Genomic DNA, 22,620 nt, shown 5'->3' with positions numbered 1-22,620 from the left:
AAGCTGCTGTAAAATAGCTGCTTGTGTGCTTGAATTTTATTTTCATTTTATTGTTGTTAATTGTATGACATCTATCCAGGCAGACTGATGGAAAATTGAATTACTGTCACTTAATTTGCTCCATTCTCTTCTATTTTTTTTTTGCATCATCACCTTTAGTAGTAGTTACTGGCGTGCAGTGTCAGACCATATTAAATGTGATAAGCTGATAATCTCACAAGTCATTTCCATAGCTGGCATTTATAATAATTTTTATTGTTCTACTTGAATAGTACGGAGAATGATGGAGGTTGGAAGACTGGTGCTGCAGCAGAACATGGTGACAGACCTTGATGATATAAGGTAGGTATTAGTGCTGAGAGACTCAAAAGTTGGTAAGCACAGTAATGCATGGATTCTTCAGTAATTCCATGAGTATTGGCACAAAAACCCAGGAATGTCTATCTAGTAGGTCATTATTTTATTAGTATTTTCTTTGCAACTAGAACATTTCTGCTAGGTGTAAAAACTGCCATGTCTACTGATATATATTTGCTAAAGTGTGATATAAAAAGCTTAGGAGCTTTTCTCGCCAGGCCTCCACTGAAAATGGTCTCCTAACCAGTCAGACTTTCCCGGTAATCAAATGTCAATAAATAAATCTGAGATAATGAAGAGTTATTATTTTCTTGTTAGCATAATATTTTGATATGCAAAGACTGGTGCTTTGCTTGTCACACTTTGGCTTAGTCTACTGAATGAGTATGTGTAAATCCATTTCACACTATTCCATTAATGGACTGATAACTAGTACAGCCTTTGTTGACCTAATCACCTACTCTGTCTACCAGTTAACTATTAAATGTTGGTACTGCTCTGGCTTACTGACGTTGTGCTTTACCTCTGTGTGTGGTTTAAAAATTAAGTTGAATATGGGACCCTGAGGTGGGGGGGACTTAAGGCCAAAGGTGCTAGTTGCTACCATGCATGAATTAGATTTCAGTTCACCACAGAGGCGAGTCCTTACCTTTTATATGTAGACCTGTCTCATCATCATCATCTGGCCAATCTCACCATCACTGTATTGATCCAGTCACTACTCTCCCATCAGCCTGATTGTAGCCCATCATAGAACCCATGGTAGGGTTCCCTGCCTTCCAGAGTGAAAATCATTTTCAGTACCTTAGAATGGTGGGTACAGTTGGAGCACTATGGGGAGGAGACTGTCACCCATAGCATGTCTGAGATTTTTCAGTGTTAACGTGTAAGCCCTCTCCTGATGCCTGACATGTACATTCACTCTGGAATGAGGACTTGCTACACTTAGCCTAGTACCTACCTATGAACCTATCAGCCCAAGGGCCTAAGTAAGCCTAGCCAACAAGGTTCCCTGGTTTACGCCACCCAAGAAAGTCCATTTCCTGTGCCCCTGTTGAGCAGAGTCACAGATGTGATCTCCCAGGGTGTATTTCCTATTTCCCATCCACTCATCAAGATTTTTCTTGAAGAGTGCTAATGAGGAACTTTGCTTGACATAGATGGATAGCTTGTTCCAGAGTATAGGAATTCCCAAGGACAGGAATCTATCCCTCCAGCATGTCCTGTTTATTGTGGTGACAATAAACAGGACATGCTGTTTATTGTGGTGACAATGTTTAGGTCCCTAGAGCGTGTAGTTTGGCGGGATTTGGATTTCTTCAGGTGTAGCTTGTCCAACAGCTCTGGGTTTAACATAGCTTTATATGTTAGGCAGAGATCTCCTCAGAGTAGGTAATATGCTACAGAGTAAAGCTGGAGTTTTTTTGAGACGGTCAGTGTAGGGCATCTGTTTGAGGCCAGTAATCCTCTTTGTGAGGTACTTCTGTGGCCTTTTCAGCTGCTGCAGATGTCTTGTGAGGTACATCCCAAAAGGGGCGTTTTACTCTATAATGGGTCTAATGAGTGCCGAGTAGAGGGGAACAATGACCTCTTTTTTTCCTGGATGAGAATTCTTTTGTGATGAGGTGTGCCACAGAGAAGGATTTCCTGTCTACTGTGGCAATGTGATTATCAAAGGAGAGACTACTGTCCACCTGGGTCCCAAGGTCTCTTATCACACATTCGGCGTTAAGTAGACTGCCGTTTATGTGGTAGTTCATGGATATAGAGTTTTTACCAATGGGGATGACAAAGCACTTTTTGGCATTGAGCTTGAGGCCATGTCTCTGACACCAGGCACCTGTCTCAGTGAGGCCCTTCTTTAGGATGTCCACATCATTTGGGGACTCGACTATGGCTGCTAGTTTGCAGTCATCTGTGAACTTCATTAGCCAGAGGCCTTCTGTGTTAGCCTGTACTTCAGAGAAGTAGATACTAAACAGGAGAGGTCCCAGGACTGAACCCTGTGGTACTCCACTTGTCACTGTCATAACCTAAAACTCCTAGGCTGGCTAGAGCTACAAAACTGTCTTATGATCTCACAACTTACCATTGCCCACAAGATACTTTACCAACCTGATAACACCCCTATACTTTCTCAGCTTTTAATCCCTTATAATAATCTTACCTCCCTTCGATCTTCTTCTAAACTCATGACCAAAACTGTAAAATCCCATAACTTAGCTGGTGACTCTCTGTTCACTAATACTGTAGGTAGGACATGGAATCTGCTACCCACTGATATCACTCTAATCCTCTCCTTACCACTCTTCAAACAAAAAATCAAACTGTACTTCCAAAATCACTGGCTTTGTTCCTGTAGGACTCCTGACTAACATTCTTCATTCCCCCCTACTCTACTATAACTTTACACTGTGCTTATTAGCTATACATATACTTTATTTTTTCTTGTCCTGTTGCTCTCCTCTTATGCTCTGACTCGCTCCTCTTTTTCTCTCCCCTGCCCTCTTTTCCATCTTCCTACTTCTTCTCTTTACTAGACTATTGTTTCTCACTCTTCTCTCTTGTATTTCTACATTAATCCCTTCTAATCTCCTGCTTTATTTCTTTCTCTCCGACGGATTATCGAAAACAAATTGCTAATCTTTAGCTTTTTTAATTGTGATGCTTCTACTGAACTAGTATATTTTTTGTGTGTGCCTTAGGTATTTGTTGTTCTTATTACTAAATGTATATTCTTATTGTACTTAAATTTTTTATTAATATGTCTCTTTGTAATTGATTTATGTGTGGAGCTTTTCTCCCCGGGCCTCCACTGAAAATGGACATATATCCAGCTAGACTAGCCCGGTTAACAAATGTAAAATAAAAATAAATAAATAAATAAATAAATAAAGTCAGATTTGGAGTCTGCAACTTTTACAGTGTGGGTTCTGTCAGTGAGCCAGTTGGCAACCCATCTTGTGATGTAGGGATTTATACCTAGTTTAGTGAGTTTAGCTATAATTCCAGAATGGGGGATGATATCGAAAACCCTGGCGAGGTCAAGATAGGCTGTGTGAACCACCTTACCCTTGTCTATGGCTTTTGTGGCTGCCTCAAAGATGTCAATCAGGTTCAGAAGGCATGATCTGCCTTTCACAAACCTGAACTGGGTGGGGTTCAGAGTTTGGAGGTTACCAATGTCTTTGTTTATGAGTTCCATGATGATACGTTCCATGGCCTTGCAGACCAGGCTCGTCAGGCTAATAGGGCGATAGTTCCCAGGATCAGTGGTGGCTCCCCCTTTGTGGAGTGGGATAACTGTTGCTGTATGCCATTCAGTGGGCACAAAGCCTTACGTGAGACTATGATTGAACATGGTGCTTAGGTGGAGAGCCAGTTCTTTCTGAAGTTCATGTAAAACGCAGCCTGGGATGTTTTCCTGTTCCATGGATGCTGTGTTTTTGGTTTTAGAGAGTGCAGCTTTTACCTGCATAGATGTGATTACAGGGACTCTGCATTCTTCCTGTATAGATATGGGCCCTTTAGGGGGTGAGAGTGGGGTAAAGTTAGCACTGAACCTATCAGCCAGGATGTTGGCAATATCAGTTGGTTCAGTAATTTTCGAACCATTGTGCTGTAACTCAGAGCAGATCTGTGTGTTGCCATCAAGATTATTGACATAGCTGTAGAATGCTTTGTGGGTACTGATTTTGTTTTCGTAGCTAACTTTGGAGGATCTTATAAGGGATCTCAGCTTCTTACTGAGGCTGACCAGGCAGCTCGTCCACTCATGGGATTTCACTCTCTCTTGCAACAGTTTCTTCCTTCTGTTGTAGAGTTTGTTTATGGCAGGGGACCACCAGTCTGGCTTCCTTTTTTTGGAGGATAGCATCTTGGTTCTGTTTGGGATAGCACGATCCATGCACTCGTGTAAGTGCTTATAGAGTGCATTTGTGTAGGATTCAGCAGTCATAACTGTATTGTCCATCTGCATGGTATCATGAAGTTCGCCACTTCTGTCATAAGAAGTATGAAGTTGGCTTTGGAAAAATTCTTTACCATGGTTTCCTTAATGGTGGGTGGGGGTGGGATCTGTATATCTAGGGTGATTAGCTTATGGTCGGATCTGGCTAATGAGGAGTTGATTTCATGTGTGGAACCCTGGTCACTCATGTTGGTAATGACTAGGTCGAGGATATTGTTGCCCCTGGTGGGGGTGTGGATAAGTTGATCCAGGGCATTGGAATTTATGAATTGCAGAAGGAGTTGGTACATGAGTAGTTTTCCCAGTTAATGGCGGGGTAGTTGAAGTACTTCATATACTACAAAGCTTTCACCTTCATGCTCCAATAAGTACTGTGCAAGGATGGCCTTGCAGTGACAAGTAGATGGCCCTGATCCATCTGTATACCACATACCCCAGTCAATAAAGGTGTTAGCAGTACAGCAGTCCAAACTCTCCCTACACTCATATATATATATATATATATATATATATATATATATATATATCTATATATATACACACACACACACACACACACACACACACACACACTGGTTGGGTGAGCCAGAATTGGCCACTCATTCCAACCTTCCCTAACTGCTGTTTCAGTGTCTGCATTTTTAATCAGTCCTAGTTTGTCTGGATCATAGTCATGGTTTTATCCCCTCTACACCACAGAACCAGTAACGGCTAGTCATACTCTTTTTTTTTTTTTTTTTTTTTTTTTTTTTTTTATTTTTGATTCACCTTCTTCATCAGTGCTTGAATGCAGATATTAAAGATCTTGCTTCCTTTCTGTGTGCTGACAACTTGGTCTTTACTAGTATATGCCTCACATGCCATTACACAAAGTAAACTCTTGGAAAACTTCAGGATCGGTCACTGATTCTCAGAGTGACAGCTCAATGTCAACATCACCAAAACTAGTTGTAGAGTGTTTGGTTATAGAGTCATCACTAAAAATGCTGCTTCACAACTCGAGCACATTTTTAATTTATACATTGTTAACTAAGTAAGCCCACTGGACACAAGTGTCCCTTTTCAGAAGTGACAAGATATCACTGTCAGATCAAGGCATTTACTCAGTCACACATTTGGCAAATGCTGGTGGAAGGAATCTAACCCTGTACCCTTGACCACAGAAAGCATCTTGTTAACAGCTCTGAGTCTTAATCCTGTGTGCTCACTGCCAGACATTTGTGGTCATTATACTGTGAAATGGAGAAGAGTGCAGATTTACAAATATTAAGAATCTGTATTTTGGTCAAACTGTAATTTCAAACAACACATGCTAGGGCTGCCCTCCATATGGGACTATAAATGCAACGGTTGTAAAGTAACTTACAGATCTCCTGATCAGCAGCCATGCAGTTCAAAAACAAATGTCCTCATTGCACACCTTCAGTACATAGTTTACCACTGGCTGGCATCCTCTTTCACAGTAACTAATCCATTCTCCAGGCTGTGCAACATGCATCATTCTGTTCATCCTGCTCATAATAAGGAAGTACACTACTGAAGCATCCCAGACAGATATTTGTGACTGTCAACAACACTGCAGTTCATGGCCTTGTATAACTATGTTCCTTAATTGTTACTAGTTACCCAGCATGGTGTAAGGAGAATGATACCTCAGTATAAAGAAAAAATGATCAATTTCAACAATTGGCTAAGCTTCTGGTGTCATTCAAAGGGAATCCAGTGTCTGTCAGCCTGGGATGACATGCTCGACAAGCCGCATTGCTTCGCAAGAGACGGCTTGCACCTGTCATCCCTTGACTTTCGAATACTGGCCAAGGCTCTTGCTGCCCCCATAGTGCCTTTTTTAGGCAAGGCTCAAAATTCAAACCCACCTCCGTAAAGAGCACAAGTAAAACACTGAGGGTTATGCTACTCAACGCCAGGAGTTTAAATCTCAAAATGCATGCACTCGAAGCACTCATAAGTATGGAGAACGTCGACATCTGTACAGTACCTGAAACCTGGTTCAAGGCTCCAGAGAGCACTCCAGCACTACTGGGCTACAACTCATACCACATATTTTGGCCACAGAACACGGACCGAAACACAAAAGGAGGGGGTGTATCCATATTCATCAAGGATACCCACACCTCCAGGTTAGTGGTGCAGCATGATACCTCTGAGATCATCCATGTGCAACTAACATCGGGCAGATCTGCGGTGCAAATTATGGCCTGCTACAGATCACCCTCCATGACCCAGGACCACCACTCCGCCTTTCTGGAGACACTGGAAAACATGAAGGTCCTACCGAACACCCTGATCTTGGGAGATTTCAATTACCCTACCATTAACTAGGAAAACTACTTGAGTACAAACTTCCAGGCTCAGTGCTTTCTGGAATTTATCAACTCAAATGCCCTGGATCAACTGGTAAACTCCCCTACCAGAGGCCACAACATATTGGACCTGGTCATCACCAACATGGGCGACAGGTGCTCCGTTCCAGAGGTCAACCCGTCACTGGTTAGATCAGACCATAAACTAATCACCCTGGATGTCCACACCCCACCACCCCCAACCAAGGAAACCACAGTAAAAAACTTTTCTAAAGCAAACTTCACCTTACTTAAGGCAGAGGTGGTAAGTTTCACAGCCCCCACACTAAAGGATAACACTGCCCAAGATGCAGAATCCTTTACAATTGCACTCTATGAGCACTTACAAGGATGCATGGATCATGCCATCCCTAGCAAAACCAAGACTCACTCCCCTAAGAGAAGGAAACCAATCTGGTGGACCCCTGGCATGAACAGGTTATACAATAAAAGGAGGAAATTAGTTCAGAAAAAAAGCAAATCCCAAGAAGGAAAGACATCCCTGATCAGTATCAGTAAGAAACTAAGGTCCCTCATAAAATCATCCAAGGCTAACTTCGAAAGAAAAATAGCCAAGGATTCGAAAGATAACCGCAAAGCCTTCTTTAGCTCTGTCAAGTATCTAAGTGGCAACTCACAGATATGCTCTGAGATAGTGCAAAATAGCACAAAATATACTGAACCTACTGATATTGCCAACATACTGGCAGATAGATTCAGTGCAAACTTCACCTCCCTCTCACCTTCAAAAGGGCCCACAACAATACCAGAAAAGTGTAGTGTCCCGAAAATCACAGAAGCACAGCTGAAAACAGCCCTTTCAAACGCCAAAAACACAGCATCAATGGGGCCAGATGGTGTCCCAGGCTGCGTCTTGCATGAACTACAGAATTAACTAACCCCCCACCTAAACACACTGTTCAACCTCAGCCTCTCCACAGGCTACGTGCCCATAGAATGGCGCACAGCAATGGTTATTCCACTCCACAAAGGAGGAGCCACAATTGACCCTGGTAACTATCGCCCCATAAGCCTGACTAGCCTGGTCTGCAAGGCTATGGAGCACATCATCATAGAACTCATTAACAAAGACATTGGGAACCTCCAAACACTTGACCCGACCCAGTCTGGCTTTAAGGGCAGATCATGCCTACTAAACCTGGTTGACTTCTTCGAGACAGTTACCAAGGCCATAGACGATGGAAAGGTGGTTCACACAGCCTACCTTGATCTCGCCAAGGCGTTCGACACCGTTCCTCACTCGGGTATTATAGAAAAACTCACCAGCCTGAACATAAACCCCTATGTCACATGATGGGTTGCCAACTGGCTTACAGACAGAACTACGGTAAGAATAGCGGGCTCCAGGTCTGACTCTAAACCAGTCACAAGTGGTGTCCTGCAAGGCTCAGTTCTGGGACCCCTACTGTTCGGCATACATTTCTCAGAAGTACAGGCAAACACAGGAGGCCTATGGCTAACCAAGTTTGCCGATGACTGCAAACTGGGAGCCATAATTGACTCTCCGGCTGACACGGACATCCTCCAAAAAAGCCTTACTGAGACAGACACCTGGTGTCAGTCATGGCCTCAAGCTAAATGCCAAAAAATGCATAGTCATCCCATTTGGGAAAAACAAACCACCCACGAATTACCACATAGGCGGCAGCCCCCCTTAATACAGAAGAGGTAATAAGAGATTTAGGGACCCAGGTAGATCGTAATCTCTCCTTTGACAATCATATTGCCAAAGTAGTTAGGAAATCCTTCTATGTGGCCCATCTAATTACTAAGGGGTTTGCATCTAGAAATAAAGAGGTTATAGTGCCCCTATACTCGTCACTCATCAGACCCATCATAGAGTACAATGCCCCATTTCTGATGTACCTCACAAGACACTTCCAACAGCTTGAAAGACCACAAAAGCACCTCACCAACAGGATTACTGGCCTCAAACATATGTTCTATGCAGCCCGACTGAAAAAACTCCGGCTGTAGTCAGTGGCATATCGCTTACTCAGAGGTGATCTCTGCCTGACTTGCAAAGCCATGTCCAACTCAGAATTGATGGACATGCTCCACCTAAAGAAATCCAAGTCACTGCGAGCCACACACTCTAGTGAGCTAAACCTCGCCACAACAATAAATAGAACATGCTGGAGGGATAGATTCCTGTCACAGAGACTCCCCATGCTTTGGAACAAAATTCCTAACTACATTCGGCAGAGCCCCTCACTAACACTCTTCAAGAGAAGCCTTGATGAGTGGATGGGTAACAGAAAGTACACCCCTGGGATCACTTCATTGGCTCTGCTTGACAGAGGCTCAGTTAATTAATCAATGGGGCGGCGAAAGCCTACACACTCTGGCTAGGCTTATAAATGCACTCGGGCAGATAGCCTAGTACCTACCTATGAACCTATTATATACAAATAGAATTTGTCACTTCCATAAGTTCGGCTCCGCCTCATGAACCAGCAGTTTTTTTTTTGTTTTTTGTTTTGTTGAGTAACTGCTGTTGAACTGTTCATTCAGACCAGACCTGCAGGCTGAGAATGCCTTCTAGTAGGTCCAATCTGTGTATCTAAGCACTATGGTTGGCTGGAATACCAGAGAGGGTGATGCCACATGCAGCAGTTGTGAAAAGGGATAGAACTACTGCAAGCCATTGTAGCTAAACAATTAGATTTGAAGCTCATTTTTAGGATGCGAGTGCATTATTTCCTTCTCATTAGAGTACTTGCATGTTTCCACAGAGGGAGAGGAGCCTGTTTCATTGAGAGAAATGGTTCAAAAGAGTTTGGAAAGCACTACCAGTGCAAAGAACAGTATGGGCAGAATTCTTTTGTGTGTTTATTTATTTTTACTGAGGTAAGCCTGGTCTAACAATTGTCCCTGATTTCAGCTCAATGCTGTGAATCTCTGAGAGATGCTTAGTGTATTCTTGAGGGTGAGTATATGTTGAAATTACAATGTTAAGTTGTCTCTCTTGCCTTCATTCTTGCTGGTTGGGGTTCGGAGTCGATCCTCGGCTCTGACTCGGCCATCTACTAAAGCTCAAGAGCTATTTACTGGCTCCAGGCCTCCCCATATCTCACAATGCTTGGTGCTAGAAACCCAGATCTCGTTTGCTGCTTCAGCTACAAGGTTGCGCTTTTACTGGCTCAGGTCTAGTTTTTCCCACTCAGGAAACTCGTTTTTTGTTAGAGAGTTTCTACCCCCCCCCCGTTTCTTCTCTTTAGTGGCTAACCCCACCCTTTTTGTACCTGATAGGAGTAGTGTTTAGCCTTTCGTAGCTACAGTTATTTAGCCTTGTAATATTTGTATATATTTACTAGTAGATATTCTTGTTGTTAGGAGTAGTGTTTAGCCTTTCGTAGCTACAGTTATTTAGCCTTGTAATATTTGTATATATTTACTAGTAGATATTCTTGTTGTTATTGTTGTTAGTTTAACTAGTGCATGTGTGCGTGTTTCTGTGTGCCTTGTTTAAGCACTAGTTTAATATCCTCCCTTTGGTATCCCCTTGCCAGTATGTCTAAGGATACTAAAGTTTCAGGTTTCAGGCTTCAAGAAGTGTGACTCGTGCTGTCAAAAGATGTCTCTGACAGATGGTCACACTTCTTGTGTTTATTGCTTGGGACCCCTAAACCTGCAGGACTCCTGCTCGGTCTGTCACGCTTTCAGCCCGAGAGTCCTGCAGGAGCGTAGGAATAAGCTTATTTTGAGAGGCTTACTTAAGCCAGAGGGGTCCCTGGCGAAGCCTCAGTCGGGGAAATCCTTAAAGCCCACCAAGCCGTCAGCTCCCAGTTCGGAGCCATCACTGGGTGGAGCATCTGCCTCCTCTTCGGTTCCAACTGGAACCGACATCTCTAGACCTCAATCGGCTCCGACTTTAGTGTCGGAACCATCTTTGGGCCAAAAATGTTCTAGGTCCCCTTCCCTAGAATCAGTTTGTTCGGCTCCGAGGTTACCATTGCTTCAGCCTGAACGAAGCCGTAGGTCCCACTCCTCTCGGTCCTCCATGCTATCTGATCATGACTTGGAGAGGGTGGTCAGTAGACTCCTTAAATCGCAGGCCCTGGCCAAAATGTTAACCAGACCTTCTCAACAGACTGTGGCTGTCCCTGTGTCTTCAGCAGTTCCTCCTCCGACTCCCCCTTTGTGTTCGGAGCCGGAGCTGGTTGGGGCTCGAATCATGGAAACGGAGCTGATACCACACCTTTCGGCTCCTTCGTCGGCTCCGATCTCTTCATTGGTTCCATCCTTGGAGGGATCTGGGCACCGGGACTCCCTCATCGGCTCCGAGGGGGCGAGTGGCATCAGACCCTTGTCCGACCCCATTCTCCCTCTTGGGGTTCTCGGCGCAGGTGAGCTCGGCTCCTACATTGGCCTCGGAGTCATCCCTCTCGGTGCCGGGAGGGGTTCACATCTCTTTGGAGTGGGGACCCTCTGCTCTGCCTGATGGGGACACCTTCGAGGTCATGAGGAGCGTGCTGACTCCTGAGTCGGCCCCTCGATCAGCCCCTTCGGCTTCTCCCCCCATGATGCCTGCATCGGTCTCTGCCCACCCTCCTGACCCCAAGCGTGGAGAACAAATGCTCCAGGTCGCCCTATTGGGCGTATCTTCCTCTTCCGAGGCTTCCCCTGATCCTTCAGAGGAGCCCCCCCGAAAGAGAAAATGTAAGAGGAAACATGTCGACTCCCCCGAGTCAGTCACGTCTGATACCGACTTGGAGGATTCGGAAGGTTCCCCAAGATCCCCCTCTGAGGATGTCTCTTTTTCAGACATCCTAGAGATCCTTAAGCAGAGGGGGAACTGGACTGCCCTTAACCCTTCTGAGGACGAGTCGTTATACCTGGACGCATTTGGTTCTCACCCTTCCACCTCCTGGGTGTCTCCACCCTTCGACCCACTGATGGAAGTAGTGGCTCGAAGGGCATGGTCAGCCCCGGACATAGTGGAACTAACTCCCCGCAGGCCCACTAAGTTCATTACAGCCCCACCCAACAAATAATATTTGACAAAAGGTGTCCCTGGTGATGCCATGGTGGTTGCAGCAGCCACGAAGAAGGAGTTGGCTGACCCTTTGGTGCCTGTCCATCCCACTAATAAAGAGTCTAGGACAATGGACAGGTACGGGAAGCGGATGTTTTCCTCAGCAACCTTTTCCATGCGGTCGCTGAATTATCTGTGCCACTTCACCCGTCTTCAAAGGGATCTTCTCAAGGAACTGGGTGATACCCTTCAGGATCCATCAGCTGCGGGGGCTCAAGATAAGATTAACTCCCAGCTGGCGACTCTTAAGTCAATTGTCAACTCCTCCATGTGGCTCATTTCTTATGCAGCTGATGGGATGAGTAGGGCCACAGGTACAGGCGTGGCTTTGAGAAGACATGCCTGGATGCGGTTATGTAACTTTGCTGACCCCTTTAAGGTGTCCTTCACCAATACCCCCTTCGATGGTTCGGCTCTGTTTGGACCACAGGTGAAGGATACCCTTACCAGGTGTGAGCAGGAAGGCAAGACTCTCTCTGCTGTGGGAGTCCATTTTTCTACTCCCTCTAGACCATACCGTAAAGGTCAGAAGAGTGGGAAAATGTGGTTTCAGAAACCCCAGGGAGTTGTGCCTGACACACGTGGCGAGTTTTCCTCCAGGGGCAGGGGAGGGAACAATAATAGATGCCACCCGTGGGGCAGAGGGGGTCTGCAAAATCAGGGTAGCAGAGACTCTTTCTCTGAAAAACCCTTTCAGCACCCCTGAGGGGCTGCCCGACTGTCCACCTTCGGAGGCAGTCGGGGAAAGATTGTCACTGTACCCAGAAGCCTGGCAACTCCTCACAAAAGACAAATGGGTACGGTCTATCATATCCGAGGGTTACAAAATCCCCTTTGTCCACACCCCTGTACAAACAACCAAGTCCCTTCCAGATGTTCCACCCAGTCTAAGGGAACAATCAGTGCCAGAAATTTCAAAACTGCTAGAAAAACGGGCCATCCAGCCAGTCCCAGCAGACCAGCAAGGATCCGGAATTTACTCCAAGTTCTTTTTGGTGCCAGAAAAGACAGGGGACTGGAGACCCATTTTGGATCTCGGCAGGTTAAATAAGTCTGTTCACAGAACAAAGTTCTGGATGGTCACACTTCAGTCCATTCTACCCTTTTTGGGTCAGGACAATTGGATGTGCTCCATAGACCTTCAGGATGCGTACTACCATATCAAAATGGACAGGCGCTCCAGAAGGTTTCTCCGCTTCCGTCTGGGAGCCAGTCACTATCAATTCAGAGCCCTGCCCTTTGGTCTCACCACAGCCCCCAGGGTGATCACCAAATGCATGGCAGTGGTTACGGCTCACCTGAGACGACGAGGATTCCAGGTGTTTCCATATCTAGATGACTGGCTCCTTACTGCTTCCACCAGGCATCAGCTACTGCGAGCCAGGGATTATACCATCCAAACTTGCTCCGAGCTAGGTATCTCAATAAATTTCGAAAAGTCTGCATTGTCACCTTGTCAGTCTATAACCTTTATAGGCGCAAGATTAAATACAAAAGATCTGTCTGCAAGACTTCTTCTAGACAGAGTGTCAGACATTCGCCGACATGTGCAGGTCTTACTACAGTGCAAGAGGATTCAGGCCAGATTTGTACTAAAAACTTTGGGTCTCATGGCAGCAGCAATCGTACTAGTTCCCCTGGCTAGTTTTCACATGCGGATTCTTCAGTGGATGCTTTTTACCCAATGGTCTTTTCAACAACTTCCGATGTCTCACAAGATAATAATCACTCAATCATGCAAAGACCACCTGGCTTGGTGGATGGTCTCCCCTCTAGTACTCCAGGGCAGACCATTTGTTCTTCCTCCTCCTGTTGCCACGGTGACCAAGGATGCCTCCCTGATCAGGTGGGGGGGGGCATCTTCAGGGTAGGACTGTCCAGGGCACTTGGCAACCTCTAGAGTACCACCTGTACATAAACGTCTTTGAGATGAGAGTGGTGCAGCGGTGCTTTTAGCGTTGCAAGCTCTTCAGGACTCTCTACCCACCGGGACTATTGCAATTCAGACAGGCAATATGTCTGTAGTGTGGTACATCAACAAGCAGGGCGGAACCAAGTCCTATCCCTTATGTCAAGAAGCACTCAGACTCTGGCAGTGGGCAATCTCCTCTCAACGGTTTCTGATGACAACACACATCCCCGGGAAGTCCAACGTCATAGCAGACAGGCTAAGCAGCGCTATTCTCATGCCTCACGAGTGGTCTCTCAATCAGTCAGTAGCGGACAAAATCTTCCACAGATGGGATCAACCTTGCTGCAACCTTTTCGCAACTCCTCTCAACAGCAAGTGCGACGATTTCTTTACTCTCTTCCCCCTTCCCGGACACTCCCCCAGAGATGCTCTAGTTCACGATTGGCCCCTGGGTCTTCTGTATGCATTCCCACCTTTTCCCCTAATTCCCAAACTAATTCAGAAGGTTACCACATTGGGATCCAGGATGATCCTCATTGCCCCTTACTGGCCTCGACAAATTTGGTTCCCATTCCTGCATTGTTACCTGCTGGAGCAGCCTTGGAATATGGACCCAGTGCCAGACCTCTTGGTCCATCAGTTGGGCGGGCTGCACCAATCCCTTCAGTCTCTCAACCTCACAGCTTGGTTGCTCCACTTCCAACCTTAGCCAGGCTTCCACATATTTCTCAGTCGGTGCGTGAAATCATCCTTACTTCGCACAAATCTACCACCAGGAAGACTTATGCTAGTAAGTGGAAACGTTTCTCTTTCTGGGCAGAGGCTAGGAATATAGACCCCTTTACAGTCCCTGTCCATCACGTTCTAGATTTTTTAGCAGAACTCTTTCAAGCTGGTTCCTCATCTGCCACCATTAGGGTCCAATTAGCTACTATCGCAAATTTCCACGCTGGCCTGTCAGAAACCAGCATCATGTCCCACAAACTTTGCAAGGCCTTTCTTAAAGGAACTATTTTGCTTAGGCCCCCGGTCAGAGATCCCCCGCCTCCGTTGGACTTAAACTTGATATTAGCTTCCAAACTTGATATTAGCTTCCTTGATTCTCCCCCCTTTTGAACCTGTGGCTTCCTGTTCCTTAAAATTGCTCTCCTGGAAGACTCTCTTTTTAGTAGCCATCACCTCAGCTAGGAGAGTTTTGGAACTTCTTGCCCTCTGTATTCTTCCTCCTTACCTTGTGTTTCATAAGGATAGAGCTTCACTCAGGACTAATCCTTCATTTCTGCCCAAGATACCTTCCGAAACAAACCTGAATCAGGCTATTGATCTACCTGTCATTTTTCCTAACTATTCGAACAAAGATGAACAAAAGTTAAACCAATTGGACGTTCATAGGCAATTACGTTTTTATTTGGATAGGACTAAGCAAACAAGAAAATCAGACCAACTCTTCCTGTCCTATGCTGAGGGCAAACAGGGCCTGCCAGTTTCTAAAGTAACCTTATCCAGGTGGTTGTCCTCTATTATTACTTTGATTTATCATCTGAGACATAAAGAACTCCCTACTAAACCTAAAGGTCATTCCACCAGAGCGTTAGCTACTTTGGTAGCTTTTCAAGCAAGACTACCAATGGAATCTATTTGTGCTGCAGCCACATGGGCCACTCCTCATACTTTCATTTCACATTATAAGTTGGATATGGCCTCTAGAAGTAGAGCTGATTTTGGTTCTACTGTGCTCAAGAGTCTGTTCCGATGAGCCACTCAGGACTAAGGTGCTAGGGACGCTGTCCCAACCAGCAAGAATGAAGGCGAGAGAGACAACTTAACATTAAGAAGTTATGTACCTACCATAATGTTCCATGTTAGTTGTCTTCTTCTCTTTCTTCTCCCACCCTCCATCCCCCTAGCCTGGACAGACCGAGAAGAGTCCCTTTTTGAGGCCTTCTTCCTCTGGCTGAGTCTTATCTGGGTTACGTCCTCCTCTGTTTTAGTACTGTAGGTACATTTTCTATGGTGTTAGCTCTGCCAAATGATTTCTGGGTATCTAACACCAAGCATTGTGGGATATGGGGAGGCCTCGAGCCAGTAAATAGCTCTCAAGCTTTAGTAGATGGCCGAGTCGGAGCAAACCCCAACCAGCAAGAAAGAAGGCGAGAAGAAGACAACTAACATGGAACATTGTGGTAGGTACATAACTTCTTATTGTTGTAGTAGTTGTTTCTTTATTCTTTCACTTTCCCCACCATCAAGCATCAGAGATGTGTACAGAACTGGCTGCTTTCTTGGGGAAAGGGTAGAGAAGCATCTTGTACATGAAAGTACAAGGTCATCATATAATCACTGCTAGCAAAAAAATGTTTATGTCTTGTTGGGATCAGTGAATGTGCTCACCAATAAGCTGAAACAGCAAAATGTTACTGTATTTCCCTCATTTTTCATTCTTTTCTTAGTGAGAAATTAATGTACAGAAAGGGGCTATCATTTTTGGGGCATAAATACATGAGAGGAAAGGGCAGCTGTGGTTTGTTGGAGGGCAGTGTCCATTAAAGAACAAAGTTTGCCAGTATTATATTTTGTAGCAACTTTACAGTCAGAGGAGGTGTACCTTCTCAGAAAATGTGTAGTCTACTGAGGCAGTATATTTATTTTGTACCCAAATATTTAAGTTATTAAGAATACTGTTTGCTTTTTATTATTATTTTGGGCTGCATTAAGGGAACCAAAATATTGTTTCTTACATAAAACTAACACAATCCAGCATTTCACAAGGCTTTTGTTGTTCCATTTAGGTAGTGTATCTAGTTATTCCAAAGACATGTATCTGGAGCATTTCTCCCTGGGCCTGCACTAAAAATGAACTCTGTCCCAGTCCGACCTTCCTGGTAAACAAATGTTAAATAAATAAATAAATAGTTTTTACATTGTGGTTGTTGTACTAGCTAGGGCAGCGTTCCTGTTCCTGCATACAAAGTGCTGTACTTCTGTGCTGTGCTTATATTTTTTTCCTGTTTTTCATTGTCAGCAGACCTTTAGCTTGGGCATGGTGAAGGAGGTGGCTGGGTGTAATCTGTTAGGAAGTGTAATCAATATACTGTTAACATTCATTCATTTCAGCGAATGCTGGCAATAGCAATGTCTATTTGGCTGTAACTATAGTTTTTTTAATTAAATATTTTGCTCTGAACTTCTAGACATAGTTATTTTTAGCTAAGCTACTTTCTGATTGTCTCCTCTGGCTTGGCTGTTAGTGGGCTGTAAGAGCCAAGCCAGATCCTTGGCTCTGCTCTGGCTTGACTCTTCTTCAAAAATCCCAGGCTTACAGGCTTTACTCCATGCTTCTGATATGCTGCACACTGCAGCTAATTCTACCACTAAAATTATAATAGGAAATAGTGACCTTTTCAGTCTTGCTGTTGTGTTAATGAAGACACCCTGATACATTTAAGAAAGCCAGTAACTTAGTAATATGGACAAGGAAATCTAAGGCACATTAAGCAGCACATAATTGATGATTGTACATGGTACACTGTACTGATTGTGCAACATTGCTTCCCCAATTATTCCTGTCATAGGTATTATGTTTCCACCCAATGTCCACCAACTGGCACCATTAAGAAACTGCTATAAAAACTAAAACTCTGCTCTACCTCAACTAATAATCCTCCACCACACTACCTAAAACTGGCTGCCAACTCTATTACCTACCCAATCAGTACCTTTATAAATAGGTCTTTATCCGAATCGGAAGTACCTATCATATGGAATCAATCTCACTTCACCCCCATCCATAAAGGAGGGAGGCAACTCTTTTGAACCATCCAATTTCCATTCTATTTCCATTTTGTAACCCATATCCAAAATTCTCCAACCCAGCCACAGCACAGCTACAGCCTTCTTATAGACACAGTGAACAAGGTCAGAGATGCAGGATGCTATACAGCCTCATTATTCCTTGATCTCTCCAAGGCCTTTGACACAGCGTTTCATCCCTTACTATTGAACACATTGTCTAACGTAGGCTTCTCACATAACACAGTAAAATGGTTTCAGAGCTACTTCAAGGATTGTAAACAAGCAACAAAATGGTCCAATGAACTCTCACCCTTTCTCCACAACCCTACTGGAGATCCTCAAGGCTCAATCCTTGGACTCCTATTCTTCAACATTTTCACAAACAACCTTCACACTGCCTGTCACCCTGGAACCCTCATTCAATACACCAGTGATTCCACCATAATCTGTACTTCTCATTAACTGCCAGAACTACTTTCAAAAACTCAACATTCCTTTACTGCAGTCAAATCCTGGCTAAGAAATGCCCAACTCTTTCTTAATCCAAAGAAGACTACACTAGTACTCTTTCACCCCAAAAACACATCCCCTGTCACTGATCATTTGAACATCCTTGCATCTGACAACACTGTCATAGAAATAGTGCAGGAAACCAAGCTTCTAGGAGTTATAATTGATAATAAACTGTCATTCAAACCCCCATATACAGCAAAATATAAAGAAAACTCATAAAAACTGGGACTCTTATAGAAACAAACATTTCTTTACTGCAGAAACCAAAACTACCCTTGCAAAAACATTTTTACTTCCCTCCTTTATTTACAGTGCTCCTATCTTAACTAACTTACAAACTTCTACCGTAAGCAAGATGGAATAGTGCTACAACAAAGTTGCAAAGTTTGCCACAAATTCTAAATATCACACACACCACTGTAAACCACTACTAGAACTAAACTGGCTTGAACTCCCAACCAACTTGCCTTTATTCAGCTGTCCACCTTGCACAACCTTCTTTTCATGCCTACTTCTTACCCTGCACTAGCCAGTCTAGTCACACCTTACAAACCAAATTGATCCATATGATCAGAAGACAGAAATCTCTTGGCTATCTCAAAACCTACAAGAAAACCAGATCACTCTCTGTATTCATACTCTGTCTCTTCTTCTTCTTCTTCTTCTTTCGGCTTTATCCCGGTTAGGGGTCGCCACAGCGGATCACCTGTCCGCCCATTGAATGGCAGTGGAGTTTTACGGTGTCGAGTTGCCAGCCCGGCGCCCAACCTTCCACAGAAGGCACACTCACATGCACACCTAGGGCCAATTTAGAGTGTCCAATCCACCTGCAGCATGTCTTTGGGATGTGGGAGGAAACCGGAGCACCCGGAGGAAACCCACGTGACCACAGGGAGGACATGCAGACTCCTCACAGAAGGCACCCCAGCCGAGGATCGAACCGGAGAACCTCTTGCTGTGAGGCGGCAATGCTAACCACTGCACCACCGTGGCCGCCCGTATTCATACTCTGTCTCTATACTATGGAATTCAGTACCTCTAGCTACCAGGTATATGCCTGGCCTAACCCATTTCAAAGACTCTTTAAAACAATCATCTCAAAAATACATGGCTCTGCTCCTGCATAAAGCCTGCATAATGCTCAGCTCTTCCTCTTCTTCCACACTCCTAACTCCTTCGCTGTTTCTATACCATATCCTTAAGCTACTGCTCAGGCTGTAATGCCTCTAGTTTTCTTAATTCTCTCACTGTCTTTCTGGCTATTATTTTCCTAACTGAAACCAGCTTTCTATTTTTTCATGTACTATAACAGTCAACATCTTACATTGCACTACTTACATACTATTTTGGACACTTATCTACTCATAGGGTATGTATATGGTAAGAGTGACTATTATTGTCTATAATGTTTTAACGCTATAGAATTGTCTAGATGTGTGGTATAGATTGTAACATCTTGTAACACAGTTTTATGTTCTTTCAACTTATTTTTGTGTAGTATTTCTAATGTCATTTGTATTGTTTTGTATTTGTGTTGTACTGTATGTGGAGCTTTCCTCCCTGGGCCTCTGCTGAAAACGGGATATGTAGACTAAGTCAGACCACCCCGGTAAACAAATGTCATATAAATAAATAAATAAAATAAATGTCATTCTCTAGTCTGGCACCCCATAACTTTATTTTTTTAAATTGTAGCAAACTGCTTGCTAAATGTAGCAAGCAGCTGCTACAGTTTAAAGACCAATTGGGAGCTACTGATCACTTTCCTTAATACTTTGAACCCAGGATAGCTGCCTTCATCACACCACCCAGATACACCCTACATCTCTGGTTACTGTATTTTGTGGTATGACTGTAGCTTTATAACTGTATCATGCATATTTCTTTCTTTATTATCTTGTTATATATAACAACATCTCTGTGTGCCTTGACTTTGTGTGAAAAGGGCCATGATTTAATCTACTCCCTTGGTATTACATAAGCAAATACTTGCATGCTAGGATTATGTATATTGAACAGATTTGCACTTCTTAGATTGACGAAGGAAAATGTCCTGTTGCACCATTGTTATTTGCTTAGGCCAATGAATTCTTGGCAAAATTTATCAGGGAAATATAGTTGACAAAGGATGCACACAGGCCCAAGACTTGGAACATAAAAATTGTTCTATTCACTAATTACATATTTGTTTTCTTACAGTATAAAAGTCAGACTTTTCAAATGTTGTATGATATACTGAAAGCATATACTGCATTATTGAATCTTTTCTTTAATCAAATAAATCTGTTGTGTCTTTCTTCAAATTCAGCTAGATATAAAGTTTTTAACTGAAATCTGTCTTATTTCTTTTTTACTGGATACATAATGTGTCACCTTGCCTACATGGCACTTTGCCAACACTAAGCTTGTGAACTGACCTAAGACATGAAGAGGTTAAAAGATGTATTTTTTGCTAGTAACAGCCTTTGGAACATCTACGTATTCCATCAGAGAACAGCTTAACAACCATACAATTGCAATTGCCACCAAATGCGTTTTTTATATATATTTATATATATATATATATATATATATATATATATATATATATATATATAATGTAGACCACAAATATAAATCATCCTGTACCAATAATTAACCTGTGCCGTAAAGAGCTGAAGTAATTATGTTATCTAGTTTGCATGATAATCATATCTGGTTACCCATAACCCATTTCCTAATTTTATAGTTGTGAAGTATAGTCATTAAAAATAGGTCCCAGTACAAAACCTTGTGAGATCCCACTGGTAATCCCTTTTGGGAAGTACTTATCACCTGAACCTCAGTTTCTTGCACTCTGATGCTTAAACAGTATTTTATCCCTTGAGTTACAGACTGATGTTTAATGCTTTTTGTTACTTATTCCCTGATCTGGAGTAATGCCAAAATCCTTAGTAAAGTTAAGGTCAGCCCTTCATACCTTTTCAAATACCACAAGATTCAATAGGTACAATCTGCTCTTAACAAATCTACACTGTTGGTATATTTAACAAAAATAGGTACCCCATGTCACTTTTGATAAGCCACCCTGTGACTTTCTTTATGATTTTGTAAAAAATACTTGTCAGCCTCAAATTTCTAAAAGAAAATTGGGGGGTTTTACTGGCGACATAAAAAATGTGTTAAGTGGTACCACTGCAGACTTCCATCACAGATAGATACACCTTGATATGTCATCAAAGCACTAGAAATGCGAAGAGCAATTTTAAGGTTACAGGTAGCACATGTTTTGTATAAAATACTGTAAATCTGGTCCAACGGAAGATGATTTGCAAGGAAAAAAGACATCACACAGAAATGGAAATATCAAAATACCCGTGTCCAGAAGAATGCTCATCCTTATGTGAAATCTGTGTGATAGTAATACAACAAACTATAACAAGAAAATGTAGAGATTGATGTAAATTTCAATTTTAACCCAAGTTGGTTCCAATACTAGACCGGTCTGAATGCTTGCAGGTTAGTAACAGCCATGATAAAGAGCTACACAGCTAACTAAAAATAAATCCGAATATTATTTATTCTACAGTAGTATGGTAAATTCTGACATCTGCTTGACTGCATGTAAACATATTAATCTATGGAGAAAAAGTGCCAAATAGCTTTCCTAATGCAGAATTCATTTTTCTTCTAAATTCCTATGCCCTCTGGAGATGATGACATAACAAAGCAGAGACAAAGTAGTAAAATGGAATAACAATAAAATGGATTGTCCAGCAAAAATGTGTAAAAATACCCAGAGTGATAGCAGTCATGTTTGGAAGCAGTGGAGGCAGCAAAACCTCACAAAAATATAAATCACATCTAACAATGTCCCCCCCCCCCCCGAAAAAAAAGGTGCATTCAGACAAAATCTTGCACTGAACAACCATATCAGAATCAATCAAGAAGAAAAAACAGAATTACATATGATCACGATGGGGAAAAAAGAAAAACATTTAGAATACCTGAATTTGTTTACCTGGGAGTAAACTTATTTCATGTGCAGTCCACTTTCCAGAAAGAACAAGAATATATATTTTAACTTATAATGTATTTTACCATACTGACAGCAGAACATATATAACAGTTTGACACAAATCCACAAATAACAGTATAAGCCCTTCACTACCAGAAGTGGACACTGTTGAGCAAAATAGTTCATCCTAGCTGGCATTAATCCTTGGCAATCACTGACATAGAAGGAAAACTTGACATATATGACATTTGGAAGATATTCAGCATTTACAAGGACAAAATCATTTGTATAGTATTTTCATGATCATAAATGAAGTGCAGAATCCCTGTTGTCAGATGTAAATATTTTTAAGTTCATCTGTGAATCAGAGGTAGATATAACAATTAAAAATGATTAAAAAAAGGGCTGGAGAGATGAATTGAACAAGTTATGCCAGAGTTGGTATAACAGTGAAATCTGAATATTCCTTAATGAAGTTTGAAGTTTAATGGTTAATTTCTGAACTGCTGGAGTATTTGAGGACTCTAATAGTTATTTTTAAGCCTGACACTAAGAAGAAGTGATTCCCATACTATAGCTTGTTTTCTGGGCTTAAATAAAAAGGGACTTGGGAGGATCTTCCTATGATGGCGGATGAGTAGGGGCAAATCTTGATTTCTG

General features: G+C 43.0%; 1 protein-coding gene across 1 annotated transcript in view; it reads left to right on the top strand.

The window, feature by feature from the left end:
- LOC122810694 (histidine triad nucleotide-binding protein 3-like) overlaps positions 1-22,620 on the top strand; it is a 169,218-nt gene that overhangs the window by 28,260 nt on the left and 118,338 nt on the right. The window contains exon 3 of the mRNA XM_044082262.1: positions 273-342. Coding sequence (XP_043938197.1) covers positions 273-342 — 70 coding nt within the window. The remainder of the gene's footprint in view (positions 1-272; positions 343-22,620) is intronic.

This window comes from Protopterus annectens, chromosome 1.part1 (genome assembly GCF_019279795.1).
Source record: "Protopterus annectens isolate FY-2018-M chromosome 1.part1, PAN1.0, whole genome shotgun sequence".
Taxonomy (NCBI): domain Eukaryota; kingdom Metazoa; phylum Chordata; order Ceratodontiformes; family Protopteridae; genus Protopterus; species Protopterus annectens.
This window is presented reverse-complemented; position numbering and strand designations above follow the sequence as displayed.